The 16856-nt window shown below is 38.7% G+C and overlaps 1 protein-coding gene, 1 non-coding gene and 1 pseudogene across 28 annotated transcripts; 2 read left to right on the top strand and 1 right to left on the bottom strand.

Annotated features, from left to right (window-relative positions):
* Positions 1 to 6: 6 nt before the first annotated feature.
* LOC137716218 (NOT2 / NOT3 / NOT5 family) lies at positions 7 to 7907 on the bottom strand. 27 transcript variants are annotated; one of them, XM_088691397.1, is made up of 15 exons: positions 7618 to 7907; positions 5990 to 6122; positions 5319 to 5424; positions 5070 to 5248; positions 4858 to 4906; positions 4525 to 4743; positions 3628 to 3834; positions 3449 to 3532; positions 2062 to 2150; positions 1771 to 1956; positions 965 to 1390; positions 819 to 871; positions 695 to 736; positions 301 to 445; positions 7 to 210 (listed from the first exon to the last, which is right to left on the bottom strand). In XM_088691397.1, exons 2-15 carry the CDS (start codon positions 6005 to 6007, stop codon positions 151 to 153), a joined length of 1863 nt encoding a protein of 620 aa, XP_088547523.1. In that variant the 5' UTR covers positions 6008 to 6122; positions 7618 to 7907; the 3' UTR covers positions 7 to 150. The 27 variants fall into 27 exon arrangements, with proteins under 27 accessions (XP_088547523.1, XP_068311746.1, XP_068311745.1 ...); XM_068455645.2 differs by having other exon boundaries at positions 3449 to 3550; positions 7618 to 7744; XM_068455644.2 differs by having other exon boundaries at positions 2062 to 2153; positions 3449 to 3550; positions 7618 to 7733.
* Positions 5319 to 5396, top strand: LOC137716663 (small nucleolar RNA snoR35). The gene has a single exon (XR_011065728.1). It is a non-coding gene; the product is annotated as a small nucleolar RNA snoR35 (small nucleolar RNA).
* A 4183-nt stretch (positions 7908 to 12090) lies between the features above and the next one.
* On the top strand, positions 12091 to 13465 carry LOC148698159 (uncharacterized; annotated as a pseudogene).
* The last annotated feature ends 3391 nt before the right edge of the window (positions 13466 to 16856 follow it).

Genomic DNA, 16856 nt, shown 5'->3' with positions numbered 1-16856 from the left:
AGCTGATTAGCTGAACACTGCAATAAGGTGTATTAAGACAATGGCTTACATTGCTAAATTGAAAGAACATTGATACAGCAAACTGATTTACGTTCTAATGAATGAAATCCATCAACTGAAACTTTACATTCTAAAATATTAAAAAGGTCATCAACGCTGTGGTAACGTCGGTCTCTTCTCCAACAACTCATAATGCACGACAAAATTATCCTGCGCATAATTAAAACATGGGTTCGACTCAGGGAACTACAATGTGTCAAGTTAGGATACCATGCATGAAATATATTTCAATCAGTTCACCTTTCGGACTGTTTCAAATGTATTGGGATCAAAGCAGTGATAAGATCCTCTCTCGTACGTGTTGGTCTTCCCAAGTGGCTCCATGTTCGGTACCCTTATGAACCACAGACGGTGCTCCTTGTGATAAAACCAGCCTCTATTATTACTGCCAACAACAAATGTCATAAAGCGTTTAGTACGCACCATGCAAGACTTGTTCATATATATTTCAGAACATAAGATAACCCACGTCCCGAGAAAAAAAGGCACATAGGATTTAACATGATCTAAAAAAATTGTTCAAGGTCAAAAGTAATTCCATCACTACAAGCTCTTATGTAGACAAACCTATGGATATTATGGGGATTTTAGAAATTTTTATAAAAGGGAAATAATAGAAGAAATTAATGCTTACAGTTCATTGGCAGCATATAATTGGGCTTCGTCTTTGGGCATGCTGCAAACACAAAATAATGACTCCGTGAGTTCAATACTTCAAAGACATGATAATAATTTGAAAAAGGTCCAACAAGAAGCACCTGTAAAAGATATAGAACAACGTTTCCACAGAAAACTTTGAAAAATACCCTTTCTGCAGCCACCAAAATGAGATTAGATCGCACAGAGACAAAATACAGGAAGAAGGTTGAGTTTGTAAACAGATTTAATAAAAAGAACAGCTCACATGTAGTACAGGCGGTTGTTTAGTATAGTAACATTGAGGAACACCAAACTCTGGATCACCCTTAGCTGGCTCATCAGACCACGGGGAACCAAAAGTCTTGTGAAGATTTTCTGTTGAATTCAAGTTTAATCCCAGCGTTGTCAAATCAATTCCAAGTGCAAGCGATGTAAGATCAGGATCGCTCATCCTTATGACACTTAACAATCCAAGCAAACCAAATAGGTCTGGAGCAGATTGCGCTGACTGCATTGATTTCACTCCCTGATCCCTAAATGATTGATTTCCAGCTGACATCTGTTGCAGGCGAAACTGGGATTGATTTTGTTGTTGATACTGCTGAATAAGCTGGTCATATGAACCCATACCAGAAACTGAATTGGCAGAATTCAGAGGTCTTAATCCAATGCCAGGAGGTCCTCCATTAGTCTGAATCAAATGTTTTAGATGTTAGATCCCACAATTACTCAAGAATATAAATAAAAAATGCCTATAACTGAAGCTTTTCCGATCTGAAGATAAAAACCAATCCAACTCTCCAGATGTACTAGAATCGACTTATTTGGACCAGCAAATCATTTTGAATCAATTCACTTTTTGGAAACAACAAAAACAATAAAATTAAAAGAAAAAGAAAAAAAACAGTTTCAAGTTAACCTTTGAACATAAATGATTATCGGATATAATACCTACAATCATAAGAATATGTTTTCCAATCGACGTTGAATGACAACATAATAAAATCTCAATCCCCACGGTGAAATCCCATTATAACATTAACAATAATTTGTGAAACCAAACTACCACACCTGTGAATGATATGTTGAATGTGATGATGGGAATATGTCTGAACCATGCATATGGAGAAAATCCTGATTGTTTACTTGTGAAAACGAGACACCACTACTGCTGACTGATGGAGCATGTTGTTGCTGCTGTTGTGGCCTATGAGAAGAATAAGCTCCCCCCAAGTTAAATCCTGAGGACCTTCCCATCTACAAACAATATACAGAGATATAAGGGCTTATAGCAATTTGCAGGAAGTTATAGTCAAAGGGAAAGGAAGAAATAAGACATTTTATGTCAAGCTTAGAACTCACTGAGAAGTGCTGAGATTGCATCATCGACACAGCATTGTCATGGAGTTGTTCTTTCTGGTGCATATCAATCCCATATTCAGCATTACCACCTGCTGAAGATCTAATAATAAGGTCAAAAATGCGCAAGTGGGCAAGCAGCCTCCCCTACAGGAATGTTGTTCAACTATCAAGTAGTATGTCTATGTGATTAAAACGACAGAATTCTAAGTCCTCGCGGTTTCCTAAGTGGTGAAGGAGGATGAAATGGTTTAGGAGTATGATAGGTCAAGGGTTACATCCCTTCAATTGTAACCCAAAAAAAATGGTAGATGAGATATATTGACACCCATGGTTATGTGACACTGCCTAGTTCCTCAGCTCATTCACTGCCCTTCTATCCATCCTTCCACACCAACCTACCAAAGAGAAAAAATCCCCAAACCCAATTTTTTTCATTACCATAAGTCTACCTCTGTTGCTGTCTAGCATAAGTCTACTGCACTATTTTTTGTGAAGAGGCCAGCATACTAGCACAATGGCAAGTCATTTAGAATTATGTCCACTATTTAAATAGATTAGAACTAATTTAAATTGTGAAATACAAGAGGGAAGTCTGTTTCAAGATAGCATGTGGTCCAATATCCTAGTGGATAGGGTGTTGGGTTTCCATCCGTGTGTCCCAGGTTCAGAACTTTCCCATCCCCTAAATTATTGTAATAGTTTTGAACCCTTACCCTCATAATAATAATAATAAGTCTGTTTCATGATATAGTAGAGGTAGGAGAAATTGACTAGAATAACAAATATCACCAAAAATTGATGGGTCAAATAATATTTACATCTGAAAAGCACCTTACGGAAAACATTTCTCAAACCATTACATTTCAAACTCTAAAATAGATCAAAGTCTTAATTAGCTTAACATTTAAATTAGGGAGATTTAATGAAAAGCCCCTCACTAAATAAAATTTTAACCAAAAGCATTCAAAGAAATTTATTAATCATAAGGACAAAAACCAACAAAAGAGAACCACAAAACAAAACAAATGCAAACCACCAAACCAAGCCCAGCGGCAGCCCACTCATGAGCCACATGCACAGCTGTGACAGAAGACTAAAAGGGAACTTAAGCAGCTTTCAAAGCTGATCTTAGAGGCTTAAAGGAAAGGGAACATTAGCATCAACCAACAAGGCTTACACTCCTACTTTTGTCATGAAATAGGATCAGTTTTTTATATATGACTAATCTCGCACTGATTAAAATCTTGAATTTTTCCATTATTATTAAAAAGTTTAATGTGTTTTTTATTAAAAATTAGTTTTGTTCGGCCCTTTTCATTAGTTTCCTATTTAAATTATGCAACTTCAAAAATGAATATTCTAATCAAATTAAATAAATATATCACACCTTTAAATCCTGGTAAAGCTGGAAAGTCCTCATTTTGGATGCTGAACTCTTGGTTCTGTTGAACAATAGGACTAACGCCAAGGCCTTGTTTTCGTAGTGAACCTAAAAATTTTCTGTATATTATATTCCAATAACAGAAAAAGGATACATTCAAAACTGCAGCAAATTTCTTTACTAACCCAATTGCCCCTGAGGCCCTCCCGCAGAACTAGGACGACTTGTTAATGAAGGGAAATCATTGATGTCAAAAGGAGAACTGTCATTAGAATTCACATCATTCATTATTCCCATAGAGCTCAAATTATTCACTTGGACATGGCTTTGAGAAAGTGGACCTCCAGGATTAGGATAAGAATTTCCAAGCATTGAAATTACTTGCGGAGACCCTGAAACGAGAAAATTATGTAAAGGTAGATTTTGCAAGTAAACTTCAATAAAAAAATAAAACAATTTCATTTCAGCATCAGACATCCATGCGCAATAACAGCCAATAAAGCTGAGTCTGACAGTTCGTGGAACGATATTTACATCCAAAAACTAAGGCACTACACCAAACTGTGTTCCAATAGTTCAACAGAATCAACACAAGTATTAAAAAAAAATTGATAGTATTTAAATTAATTACCAAATTAATAAGCAAACGAACATCAAATAATGAACCAAAGTCAAATTTATTTCAAACTTCAAATCTTAGTAGAAACTCAGTCATATCAGTTTCATAGATAAGGCTTTCCACAGTAGGGCGGGAAATTCAGTTTGTTTCCAATTTCATAGGAATCAAACTCATACAAATAGACCAAAAAATTTGAGATCTGTGAGAGTGATTCTCGAGTTCAATATATTGAACTCATAAGTTTGATTCCTATACAATGAATGGCAAACTTTTTGGAGAAAAAAGAATACCTAATATTAGAGTAACATGGATCCCACAACTAATAGATAGAATTCACCTCTATCAAACTCATACCATTGTAGCACTTGCTTTATAGGAATCAAACTCACCTTAACCACTGCAGAAGGCATAACTATAGTTATAAAGCACTTAAAGAACTAATTCCATAAGGTAGCCAATATACCTTGTGGTAGCACACCACTCATCAAGCGATTTTGCCCTTGGACAGTTAAGCTTCCAGATCCACTATTTGCACTTAAATTTAGACGAGAAGCAAGACCAGGCACTGACAAGCCTCCACCAGAGCTAATACTCCTCCCAATGTTGCCCCCACCAACCATGTTTCCCATGGAACTTGTAATCCGAGGACCTGCATTTCCCAAAATTGGGGACACGCCCAACCCTGAAACAGCATTCCGGTTACCAATTGCAGCAGATGTAGGGAGAATCCCAGGAATAGAACCGCCAATTCCATTTGTGCTACTACTAAATCCAGGGTTTCCTACTACACTTATACCTCCTCTATTAGTGATTCCTGAATGTCCATGGGAGCTTCCATGAGATAACTGCAAAACAGTTTTTTTTTAAAGAAAAAAAAAATGCAATGAGGTAGAGCATGGGATAAGAGGAAAACACAAGACAGAGACAGAGAGGCAGAGAGAGAGGTTCATCGATTCTTTCAATACTCTCAAAACTACAATTAGCATATGAAATACTTATCCCCTGTACCTGAGACAAAGCAACAGGAAGGTTATTTGATGTGAATCGTCCGCCAGAGAGGCTTCCAGTTGGTTGTTGTACTCCACCGGAAGGCACATTATTTAATGTTGAACTTCTTGATGTTAAAGTACCTGGCATGTTGGGAACACTGAAGCTCCCATGAATGTTATGCAATCCCTGAATACTTCCTGCAGAAAGAAACTTGAAATTTCACTAACATTGACATTAACACAAGAAACTCAAGCAATAGTAACCCACCTGAGTGATGAAAAACAGGAGAAGCTGCACCAGATTGACCAGAGAAAGATGACGCAAATCGCCCACTATTGTCTGGAAGATTTGAGGCTGATCCGTTCAGAGAAGACTGCAATTAAAAGCAAATTAGGTTTCACGTGATAAATGAACAAACTATTCAACACATATTAAACATAACAACACTAGAGAAATTAAATTCCTCTTAATTCCTATATATCACAAATGCAACAATAACCGTTAGGATTACAAGATTTGGCACTATCTGTCTAAACATAAAATCAGAAAACTAATCAACATTGTAACATTTCATAATATACTGCAAAATAGTTATAGTTCATCATGCAAAACATAAAAGAAACGAAAGCACATAAAATCATGGTTTTGACCCTAAACTATTTGCAAATAAAGTGCAAATCCTAAAGAGCACCTCACAACAATGCTAAAATTGAAGGGGAAAAAAGTTGTGTATAATTGCTTGGAAAGATACATGAATAGAAAAATGACACATTTCTCTCAAAAGAAAATCCAGAGTTCAATCATTAAACAATCCAAAACATTACATAATTAGACAGACTTGTTGGGAATAAGATAACATTTTGAGTCAAGAAGACAATCTTAATATCTTGTATAAAAACTTTTTACTGTAAAGAAGTGATGTGGACAAAAGACTGTACATTAAGCAAACCCGACATTGCATGGGCATCAAAAGGTCATGCTATAATGCATTCCTTGCTTCCTTGCCGACAAATAACCCTTCCTTGTAAGAACAACTTGATATATCTTCTCTGTTAACAAATAACCTATAGCCTGAAAAGGACAACTTGATATATCTTCTTTGTTAACAAATAGCCTACAGAATGAAATTAACCCAAATACTGCAGCTAAGATAAACGCACAGTTAAAACTATCAAGCAAGCACAATAGATACATCCCTACAACCTGTTCGCTCTTTAAATTCAATAACCTGGCATCAATTTTAGTACAAATAAATCTGTCACACATACACAACCAACATACACACACAAAAATAAGAAAGGTTACGGTAACAGTACAATTTTTTTTTGCATTTTTTTTATAACTCAGGACTCCACATGCAGCTTTGCTGACACAAATAAGAAAGGTTACAGTAACGGTACATATATTTTTTTTTTTTTCATTTTTTTATAATTCAGGACTCCATATGCAGCTTTGCTGACACAGCTTCTAAACTGGATCCAGTGCCCAACCCTACAATCTGTGGGGGAATTGCAAGGTAGGTACCTTAGGGTTTCGAACATGAGACCACAAGATACAAACCCATGTGCTTCAGCCAATCCCACTGACACCCCGTTCGTAGTATAACAATTGCAATAAACTAGGTTTTCTTAGGCAAGGAATTGATAAAATATAATCAGATTTACAGAAACCCAAAATCTTCTACTTGTTCATTTTGCAAAAACTATTTTACTAATGCCATATATCTCCTTCAGCATAAGGTGCCCAGATTATTATGAACTCTCAACTTCCCATACGCAAATGAAACTATCAATTACTATAACAGCAAAAAAAATCAGAGTTGTATACATATAAAAACACAGATGGTATTTTCAATTACCGAATCAAATTCCATAAATTGAAAAGGTAAACTATACAATATTCTAAAGGTGAGCAATCCCAAGAAGCAAATCACAGAGTTCTCCAGGAACTTTCTCAGATTCCCACAGACTTCAACATCTGCTTTCCAATTTCAAATGCACCTTAACTCACTAAAAAGAATTTCTAAGACATCACACACCATTTCAATATCAAAAAACGACTCGGGAATGTAGTAGTATGCTTCACCAAAGATTAACTCATAATTCAAGAGCCGTAAACTATCCATTTCCTAAACACTCATACCCAGTAAGTTGGCAGTTAAGTTTTCTTCTCTGAGACAAAAACGAAACTTTTGAGAAAGAAAAGAAAAACACGAAAGGAAAGATCCCAAGCCATAAATCAAACAAAAACTAACACATAAAGCTTAAACTTCACTACATTCTCGTTTCTTCATCAGTCCAAATTTTCTCTACAACCAAACAAAATGTAACGCAACGGAAACTAGTCTCAGTCATTTCGATGTTAAAATCCTAAAATAAAAAATTTCTCTCCAAAACCCTAGGAGAGAGAACGATGTTGCTAGGGCACCAAAACCTAATTTCCACAGTCACAGGGGCAAGAAGAAGAAGGAACTCGGAGCGTTTGGAGATCAAACTCGGACCGAGTCGGAATCCAGTCCGACTCGGTGAGAGGTGAGAGTCGCAGAGAGAGAGGAGAGAGAGAGTACCTGAGGGAGCAGATCAGCGATAGAAATGGTTTGGGGTCTGAGTCAAACAGCGAGTTAGACTGCCCTAAAGAGAGAAGAGGAGGACGCCAGACACGAAGGAAAATAAAGATTTTCGATGGTAAAGTTTGACCAAGGGAGAAGAAAAAATATCGTATGCGGCCGTGAGTACGAGTGGTGGAGTGGGCCGCACTCTGTGGTCTGCTGATTGGGTGAACTGTTGGATCTGGTAATTTTGGTGGACCTGGGTGGACGGCAATAAAGGAAAGTAAGAGGTAGTCTCATATGAGATTGGTAATCTACGGAAGAAAATCTCGAATGTCAAATATCTATTGGCCGAAAGAAAAGTTATAATTTCCCGCATCTAGCTTGTGAAAATGCATTTTATGTCTTATCTTAATAGATCATGACGTGTCAAATTCGTTATTTTAACAGATTATGTCGTGTTTAATTCATTATTTTATCAAATTTTTAGTAAGTGACCTAGTAACAACCCGACTTGTTAATAGGTTCGTGTCGGCTTAAGGGGTCCTACAAGAAATTGTTATGCTTAATATTTATACATGTGTGTCGGGTTCATTTCATGCTCATTATCCTAACGGGTTCTTAACTGGTGACTCAATAATGACCTGACTCGTAATGCGTTCTTCGCGGGTATGATCATTAATGGGTTGGTCCGATACACGTTATTTTTGGGTCGTTTTGTGCAACCCCACTTTTAGAATTTTTGTAATTTTACATTTATCTTAACAACTTGTGAAATTACGATCTTGTCCCCCTAGCCTTACCTAATCCGGATCTACTTTATAGATTTCCTCTCAAATTCTCTCATCTCTCTACATACCACATGGTAGTTCCCTCACCATATCTTTTATTCTCTCTCTTTTATCCCCAATTCACTCTCTCTCACACATTCTCTCCCTCTCTCGGATGAACTCTCTTACTCTCCCCGATCGACACACACGCACAACAACCTTCGAACCCACACCCTACAAACACCAACCCTCAAACCCAATACCTTCCCTCTCTCTCGCTCGCCTCCGTGAAGCGCGAGGACACCCAACCCAACCCAAGTCCAGCCACCTTCAGCCGTTTCATGACGAATCTCAAGTAACAAACACTCTCTCCTATCTCTACCTTTATTTTAGGTGTTAGATCGTAGGTTAGTTTGGCATATTGTCGTTGACCGGAGCTCGGGAGGCTCCGACCTTCATTCCCGCCGAGAAACGAGTCTTTGACCCACACCCGGAGCCCAAGCCCTTTAAGCCCAAAGCTTTGGCCCAGGCCTTCAAGCCAAACCTATGTATAAACTATTCGGACCCTAGGCCTTTGGGGTTGTATAGAATTGGGCCTTCAGGTCGTTACTGTCATATCCCAGACCGGCTCTGACGTAGCACGATATTGTCCGCTTTGGGCCACGACCTCATGGTTTTGTTTTTGGGAACTCATGAACACTTCCTAGTGGGTCACCCATCCTAGGAATGCTCTCGCCTAAACTCGCTTAACTTTGGAGTTCCGATGGAACCCGAAGCCAGTGAGTTCCCAAAAGGCCTCGTGCTATGTGTAGGTGGGTATGTACATATAAGGCACATCACCATCTTTCCGTTGGTAGACGTGGGATGTCACAATCCACCCCTTTTAGGGGCCTGACGTCCTCGTTGGCACACTCGCACCACACGGCAAAGTGGCTCTGATACTATTTTGTCACATCCTAGACTGGCTCCGCCGTAGCACGATATTGTCCGCTTTGGGTCACGCCCTCTCGGTTTTATTTCTGGGAACTCACGAGCAACTTCCCAGTGGGTCACCCATCCAGGATTACTCTCTCCCAAACTCGCTTAACTTCCAAGTTCCGATAAGACCCAAAGCCAGTGAGTTCCCAAAAGATCTTGTGCTATATGGAGGTAGGCATGTACATATAAGGCATATCACCCTCTCTCTGTTGGTCGATGTGGGATGTCACAGTTACATTCGAGCCCAAACCCGTTGAAACCCTAACCCATAACCCTTTTACCTTGGGCCGGGCTATCTAGCCCAAGCCTATTGAACCCAAACCCAGAGAGAGACAGGCCCTTAGGCCATCCAATTTGGGCCTCTGGCCCAGTAGCCTCAAGCCTAAAACCTTTAAGCCTTTGCCCAGCCTATTGGACCGGTTTGACCCAAACCCCAGGCCCGGTCAACGTTAACTTTTTGTTGACTTTTTCGGGTTTCGGTCGTGACCCTTCCTAAGCTAATTTCGACATCTTGGATCTGTTTTTGACGTTTGTTTTCTAAAATTCAGTCGTTTGAGTATAGTTTTATTAATTAAACCTTTTATTTGCTTAGGTGCATTTATTAGCGGCGATTCCATCAGTCTTATTTCATACGGCTCTTCGACGACAGAGTATCTGTGAGTGGACCCCTTCTAAAATACATGTTTTAATAGTAGAAATGCATACACGAAAAGCATGATTCAAAGGTTATGTTTTATGAGTATATTAGATTTACACTTTATGAGTATCATGTTATACTGAGAATATTTTGGAATACCATATTTTATCGAACTTATGTTCCTTGTAGTATATATAATGGATGACTATATATTATTCCTGAACATATTTTTACACACTCTTTGAAGTATATATGATGGATGACTATATACTACGAAATGGTTTTGAGATATATGTATTTATGTTGGAAAGACTATGTTTAATGGTTTTGTGCTTATCTAGTGGTCACTGTTCTGCCTACAGGCAATGATACTTATATTGCCTTTGGGCGGGCGTGTGTAGGGCACTGTTCTATGCGTATGGGAGATGATACTTATATTGCCTTTGGGCAGATGTGTGTAGGGCATTATTCTGTGCGGAGATGATACTTATATTGCCTTGGTGTAGGCATGTGTAGGGCACTGTTCTATGCGTATGGGAGATGATACTTATATTGCCTTGGGGTGGGCGTATGTAGGGCACTGTTCTGTGCATTAGGCGATGCTGATACCACTAGTTAGCACATTATATACTATATATGTTTTATGAAAGGTATTATGGCATGCTAGGGTTTTCGGCAAACCTATCACCTGTTATGCTATTAGTTTTCATAAAACTTTGGGGGTTATGTTGAATAACTGTTTTAGTATTATTTGTATATAACTTGATCCACTCATTTTTGTTTTGCGCCCCCTCAAGACATAGGAACGAGGCATACGATCCGAACTACGAAGCATTCCCCTACCAGTGATATTATATCATCCTCTCTGCTTTGACATCTATTGTAATAGCACCTCTCTACTTTACTTTCCACTTGTACTTTGGATTAGTTGTATGCTCTGAACATGTCATGCATTATCATTATATTCATTGTTAGCAGTTGAATATTATTATGGTATTTTGTAAGACTTATATTTGAATGTTACTTTGTATAGTTACGCGTTAAATTTATATGCATATTTCACATGTTCTCGACATATGCATTCATTAAATGGTTTTCATCACCCTCGGGTGTCAACCAACACGTGACCATCCTGATGTCCCTCAAACATCGGGATCAGGGCATGTCACGTTTTGTGTCAAGTTAAGATCATGCAAGAAATTGTGAAACTTACTCTAACTGTTAGATTTAATTTCCACAACGATCTAATATGCAATCTCATCCATTCATTCTCCATTAACCCTGCTTGTAGTGGTTGGCCATTAGGCATGCTGCCTCTACCATTTTGCCCAGTAAAATGCACAAAATAGGAGTCATGATAGTTCAAAATTTCAAGCAGATAGTTCAAAACTTCAAGCATATATACTAATTACTAAAATATCGAGTAAATCGACATGGATTGTCCTTCTATAACATGACACTAACATGAAGGAATCTTGAGTCAGGTCGTCGAATTACGTGATTGTTCCAACCATTTAACATTTGTAAGTATATCGATGCCTTATTGACTACTGACATGTCATTCATATTATTGATACTTTGAATACATGTTTGTTGATATGCTTGTCAGTCCTAAGCAAAAAGTAAATAATAATATGACAACATCTTATTAGGTGCCCCAGATAAACCCACAACCACACTATTAGACCTAAGATTTTCCCCACCATCAAAATCGAGACTTAAATACGATACGCTACTAAGGTAGTATTGCAAACTTGTCATGTGTATATAGTTTAGAGTACCATCAATGTACTAAATGTAGATGAGTCATTCGATGTAGGAGAAAATCTCAAGTGAAACGTTGTTTATCACGTGATAAGTCATATTACTTTTTATTTGACAGAAAGTCCCTACCTAAGTTTACTACCACTTTTAACGATGATGTAATACACAATACGATACAGAGAGATTAGGTTGTATGCTTAATTACTTGCATAGCGTGCTGCAATTGCTGCTCTTCTCCTGATATCACTGCTTATAACACAAACTATGCTCCCCGAGTTGAGAGTCCAACAACTGCTTCTTCACCTGAAGTTGATGTTAAGTCAGAAAAGCCTCAAAGTGCGGATGACAAGGTTGCATCATATGATAAAATGGGATGAATATAAGTCAGCAAAAAGTGCTCTGAACAATCCATTTGCCATCAGTACTTTTGGAAGCCCGTCTAGAGAATTTTCAAATTCTAAATATGGAAAGATCAACCGGTGCAAATGCCTCACCCGTCATAAGGAATCTCAAGGGTGTAGTTCTGGATAGTTTTCTACATATTTAAGATTACCGTGATACCTGCAAAATCGTTGGAATTCTAAACTTTCAAGCGCAGTGATGATCATGGGGGTGCTGGGTCTGTGTTTTCTGGTGACAAGGGTTTCGTTGAACCAGCATGGGGGACATTTGACACTAATGATGACGTCGACTCAGTGTTGAATGCAGTTAGTACCACCAAGGTAAGCCGATATTGTCCTTAAGTTTAGAGTGGATTCAGTTTTTATTTATTAGAACTCATTTCTTTGACATTAAGGTTATGCTGACCTAATCTTGCTTCATGAGTGTTGTTGGTACCACCTGGTTTTTATTTAATCAAGATCATTTTTGTGTTGACATTAACAAGAGATGGTGCCATATCGCGCACATTTTCGAATATTGATGGATTCCAAGTTAATCCATATATGAGTCATTGTTAAGAATAGTGACGGGAAAAAGAAGGGTAAATTTCAAATTAAAAAACTAGCATTCATTGTCATGTTATAAACATTTCTTGTTAACATTCTGTAGCCGATGTAAAGTATCCATTATTTTGCACCTTCCAAGTAGCATGGTTTCAAGGTTCCAGTGAATCTACTTTCCTTTCTAATAACATGTCGGTTACGTAGCACTTTGAAACTTTTTGTTTTTGTTCCGGACTGGGTCATCACAAGGAGATGGCTTTTCTTAGAAGAGCCACATTTTACTTTCGATGATTTTGTTCCTAGCACCCCATTCTCAGCCTTCAGTTCTCGATATTCACCGCCAGGGTACAAAGATAGTTCAGAACCTTCATTTGACACATTCTTTAGGTTTGATTCGTTCAGAAGCACACAAGGTACTAGAATTTTCCCTCAACCAGAAACACTATAAATATTTGATTCTATGCGCAGCAGTAGAGATTTTGGTCTAGGGTCGTGGTTTTCCAACATTTGATGACATCCCAGACTCTTTTGGCTCTTTGGCACCATTTAGTTTGTCACTGGACAGTCAAACTCCAAGAAGAGACTCGAACCCCTTTCCAATCTTCGGTGCCATTTCAGACATCATTGGACAATCAAACTCCAAGAAGAGAATCAGATTTTTTTCGGGTCTTCATCGCCATTTTGGACATCATTACACAGTCAAACTCCAAGAAGAGACTCGGACTCATTTGGGCCTTCTCCATTTAGGACATCATTTGACGGCCAAACTCTAAGAAGAGACTCCGACCCATTTGGTTCTTGAAGGGAAATGATCATCTCCGGATCCTTTCCACCAAGTCCACCAAGGCACACAATCTGTACCTTTGAAATTTGATCCAACGGCTAAAGTTATTATAACTTTTAAGGTGAACTCCTATGTGTAGCCGTTGAATCAAATTTCAAAGGTTTGGATTATGTGCCTTGATGGACTTGGTGGAAAGGATTCGAAAATGATTCTTTCTCGTTCTTGAGGTCCTCTCTAGATGTCAATGGAGATTCTAAGAAAAGACTCTGATCATTGGAGAACATTTTAGCCGGGTAGTTGTTCTGCTTCATTTTTGTGTTTGGTGTACCACTCCGTATACCGATCATACTGAAAAATGTCTCCTCCCTTTCCATTCCCTTATATTTAAATGGTTATGATTAAGCCATGTTAATATCTTGTTTTGAATTTTTTACATAGAGAAAAAGACAAAGAGGAGAATGTGGGATGAGGGAAGGGAAAATGATGGCAATAGGATGTAAGAGAATCCTACTCCGTTTGCTATTTGTCGTTCCAAGCTTTTCTATTATGGGTGGGGCTGGCCTTATGTTTTATGCTTTGAAATCACTAAGCTTTTTTTTTTTTTTTTTACCAGAAACGATAGCATAGCCTTTCATTAATCAACACCAAACGATTACAGAGTGTCATTGGGTACTTAAGTCTAGTGACCAATAAATTGATCTGGAATGAATTTGCACAAAGTAGACAAATAACATTAAACCCCTAGTAGACACCTACAAGGTCAATCACACAATCGCCAAATGCACAAAACTACCAATACAGATCTGTCACAATAAACGATAGCAGCAACAGAGAGATACCGGTAAACACAACGGTCATCGCCGAATAGCGAGGCCACAAAAATGATCGCAAAAGTGTGAGACCACAACAAAGTCATCGTTAGCAACTAGACTCATAATAACAACACACAAAGGTGAAGACCAAATTAGCCAAAACACCAGTGTCATCGCAGTGCACAAGGGTGACAGGAACTAAACTACACCAAGAAAGATCTGATGAACAACTCAAAAGTAGGGGGACCGAGGTGCTTAGGCTTAGACCACTTACAAAATCCGGATAGTGGGACACCGGCGTCCATGCTCAAGCTGAGCCGAGTCGTAACGAGACAGACTGAGCCATAACCAGAAGAGCCAAGTTGCAACAAGCCAAGTCGCACCAACACGTTCAAGCCAAGCTGAACCCCAACGAGAAGAATGTGTCAAGCTCTCAGACCAAGTCGAACCTCCAGAGCAGAGAGCACCGAAGCCGTTGAGGAGGGAGACACCACCATGGAAACCGAGTTAATGACGGGAGATCCAGCCCACTTGCAGCACATATCTAAACCCCATACTAGGAAACGAGCGCCAATTGAAGAAAATCTTGAACGGGCAAGGCCCGGATTGGGGTATAAGGCATAGATCCATGTATATTTGCACCCAAAATGGTGGGAGAGAAGCAAGGGAGGGGAAAAGAGGAAGTGAAAGGTCAGGAAGGAAGGTCGGAGAGAGGTGGTGGGAAGAAACGAGAATGGCGAGGGGAAGATGATGGCCGAGAAGGGGAAAATGGGGCGAATAAAGGGAGGAAGAGCTAGGAAATGGAGGGGATAGGCTGCCACTGGCCCCTAGCCATAGCCAGAGGCCGGCAACGAAGGGGGTGATGGCTAGGGTTTGTTGGAAGAGGGAAAGCTTTTTGGGAAAGGAAAGGGAGGTTAATTTTTGTTTGAAATCACTAAGCTTGTAATGTATCTTTTGTATTTCATTTCTTTGTGTATGCATCTTGCTTTGTCTCCATTCTTTCTTCTTTTAGCTTGTTGCACGACGTATAATGTTTCTCCTTAATTTTAGAATGTTCTTAGTCCTATTGAAGTGAAGATCCGCATAGTTTTATCGTTGTTACAAATTTGATGGTTGTATTGTTCAACTGGGGTTATGCCTTTCTTTTTTCGCCCTTAATTTGTTGTAAGTTTTTACCTTCTCTAATAAAAGTTGTTTTGCTGATCTTTTTTCAGCCATTGAACTATCGCATTTTTTTTGTTTTGTTTTGTCAAATGTTCTAACAATCGTTCTTGGTCGTGAGATTTTTATTTTGCCGTGGGCCTGGCATATTAATGTCTAAGTTTATGATATAAAGGTGAATTTAAAGATAACAAATGTTACACATTTGTCCATAACTTGTGCTTTATAATGTATAAACAATACCAAAATAACAAAAGCCTTGCCTCTGCTATCATTTCGCCTAAAAAAAAAAGCCTTGCCTTTTTCTTATTTTTTGGACAGACAAGTTAGCTAAGTACAAATCTACCGTAAAATTTTTCCTAATCTATTGGGGAATGGTGCTTAAGATTTTGGATTAAAAGTCCGAATCATCTTCGGTTCCACTGGGTTTAGGCCCATGATCATCACTTTGATTCGGACTCATCACTTGATCCACCGCCTTCATAATCATCATCTGGTCTTGTTTCTTATACTTTTGGGGTGCGTTTGTTGTACCAGATTATCTCGGACTGAACTAGCTTTAGGGACTAAGCTGGACTGACTTAGACTAGACTAAGTTGGACTAATTTAATGAAGTGTTTGGTGCATTGTATGACTAAGTAGCAGGATAATGAAAATAGTTCCATTTTAATTTGTTTTCTATTAAGATAATTAATCAAAATTAAAATTGTTGGATGAGTGAGACTCAATAAAAAAAATTAAAAAAAAACCAAATTTAGAAAAGAACTCATGAATATAACAAAAGAAATCATGAATATAACAAAAGCACTATGTATTGGAATCTCAAAACAAACAGATTGCAACAGAAGTTACAACTTGTTTAGGATAATGGTACAAAATTGCAGTGTTCTAAAAAACGCTCAAGGCGGCCGCCTAGGCGTTCAACGATGGAAGCCCGCTGCGATTGGGGGAAAATCGTTTAAAAAATCTGTGGGAACTTAGGCGGCCGCCTAGGCGCTCTAGACGGCGCTAGGCGGCGTTCTAGGCGGTCTGAAATTCTTGTTGTCGCACAAGGTGCTCTGCAACTCTCGCCACCACCAAAGGCTCTGCAAAACTGCAACTATCTCACCTCGAACTCTCGTAGCATCTGCAACTCCAAGTTTCCAACACTTGCATCGCATCTCGCACCTTGCATTTGGCATCTGCACCTGCATCAGAAACTATGACTGCTTGCTAGAGATTTCTGGAAAAAGAGAGGGAGCGAGAGAGAGGAGAGATAGCGGTTTTGGGTTTTTGTGTCATGGGTTCACGGGAAGAGTGAAAATTTATGTTGGAAGAGAAATTTTTGTTTGACTTCGCCACATGTGATTTTTTATGACTAAAATAAATATATTTTTAATAAGAGAAACCTGGTCCAATTGTTTTTCC

Source organism: Pyrus communis, chromosome 3 (assembly GCF_041283825.1).
Source record: "Pyrus communis isolate YQ-2024b chromosome 3, ASM4128382v1, whole genome shotgun sequence".
Lineage (NCBI taxonomy): Eukaryota > Viridiplantae > Streptophyta > Magnoliopsida > Rosales > Rosaceae > Pyrus > Pyrus communis.
Note: the sequence above shows the minus strand (reverse complement) of the source record. Positions and strands in the feature narration are given on the sequence as shown.

What these genes read in the sequence shown, in the direction of transcription:
- LOC137716218 (XM_068455639.2), bottom strand. An exon ending in AGGGCCTCAGGGGCAATTGG is followed by an intron (nt 3,551 to 3,627) that starts GTTAGTAAAGAA and finishes GAAAATTTTTAG; the next exon opens with GTTCACTACGAAAACAAGGC. An exon ending in AACAACCGCCTGTACTACAT is followed by an intron (nt 872 to 964) that starts GTGAGCTGTTCT and finishes TGGTGGCTGCAG; the next exon opens with AAAGGGTATTTTTCAAAGTT.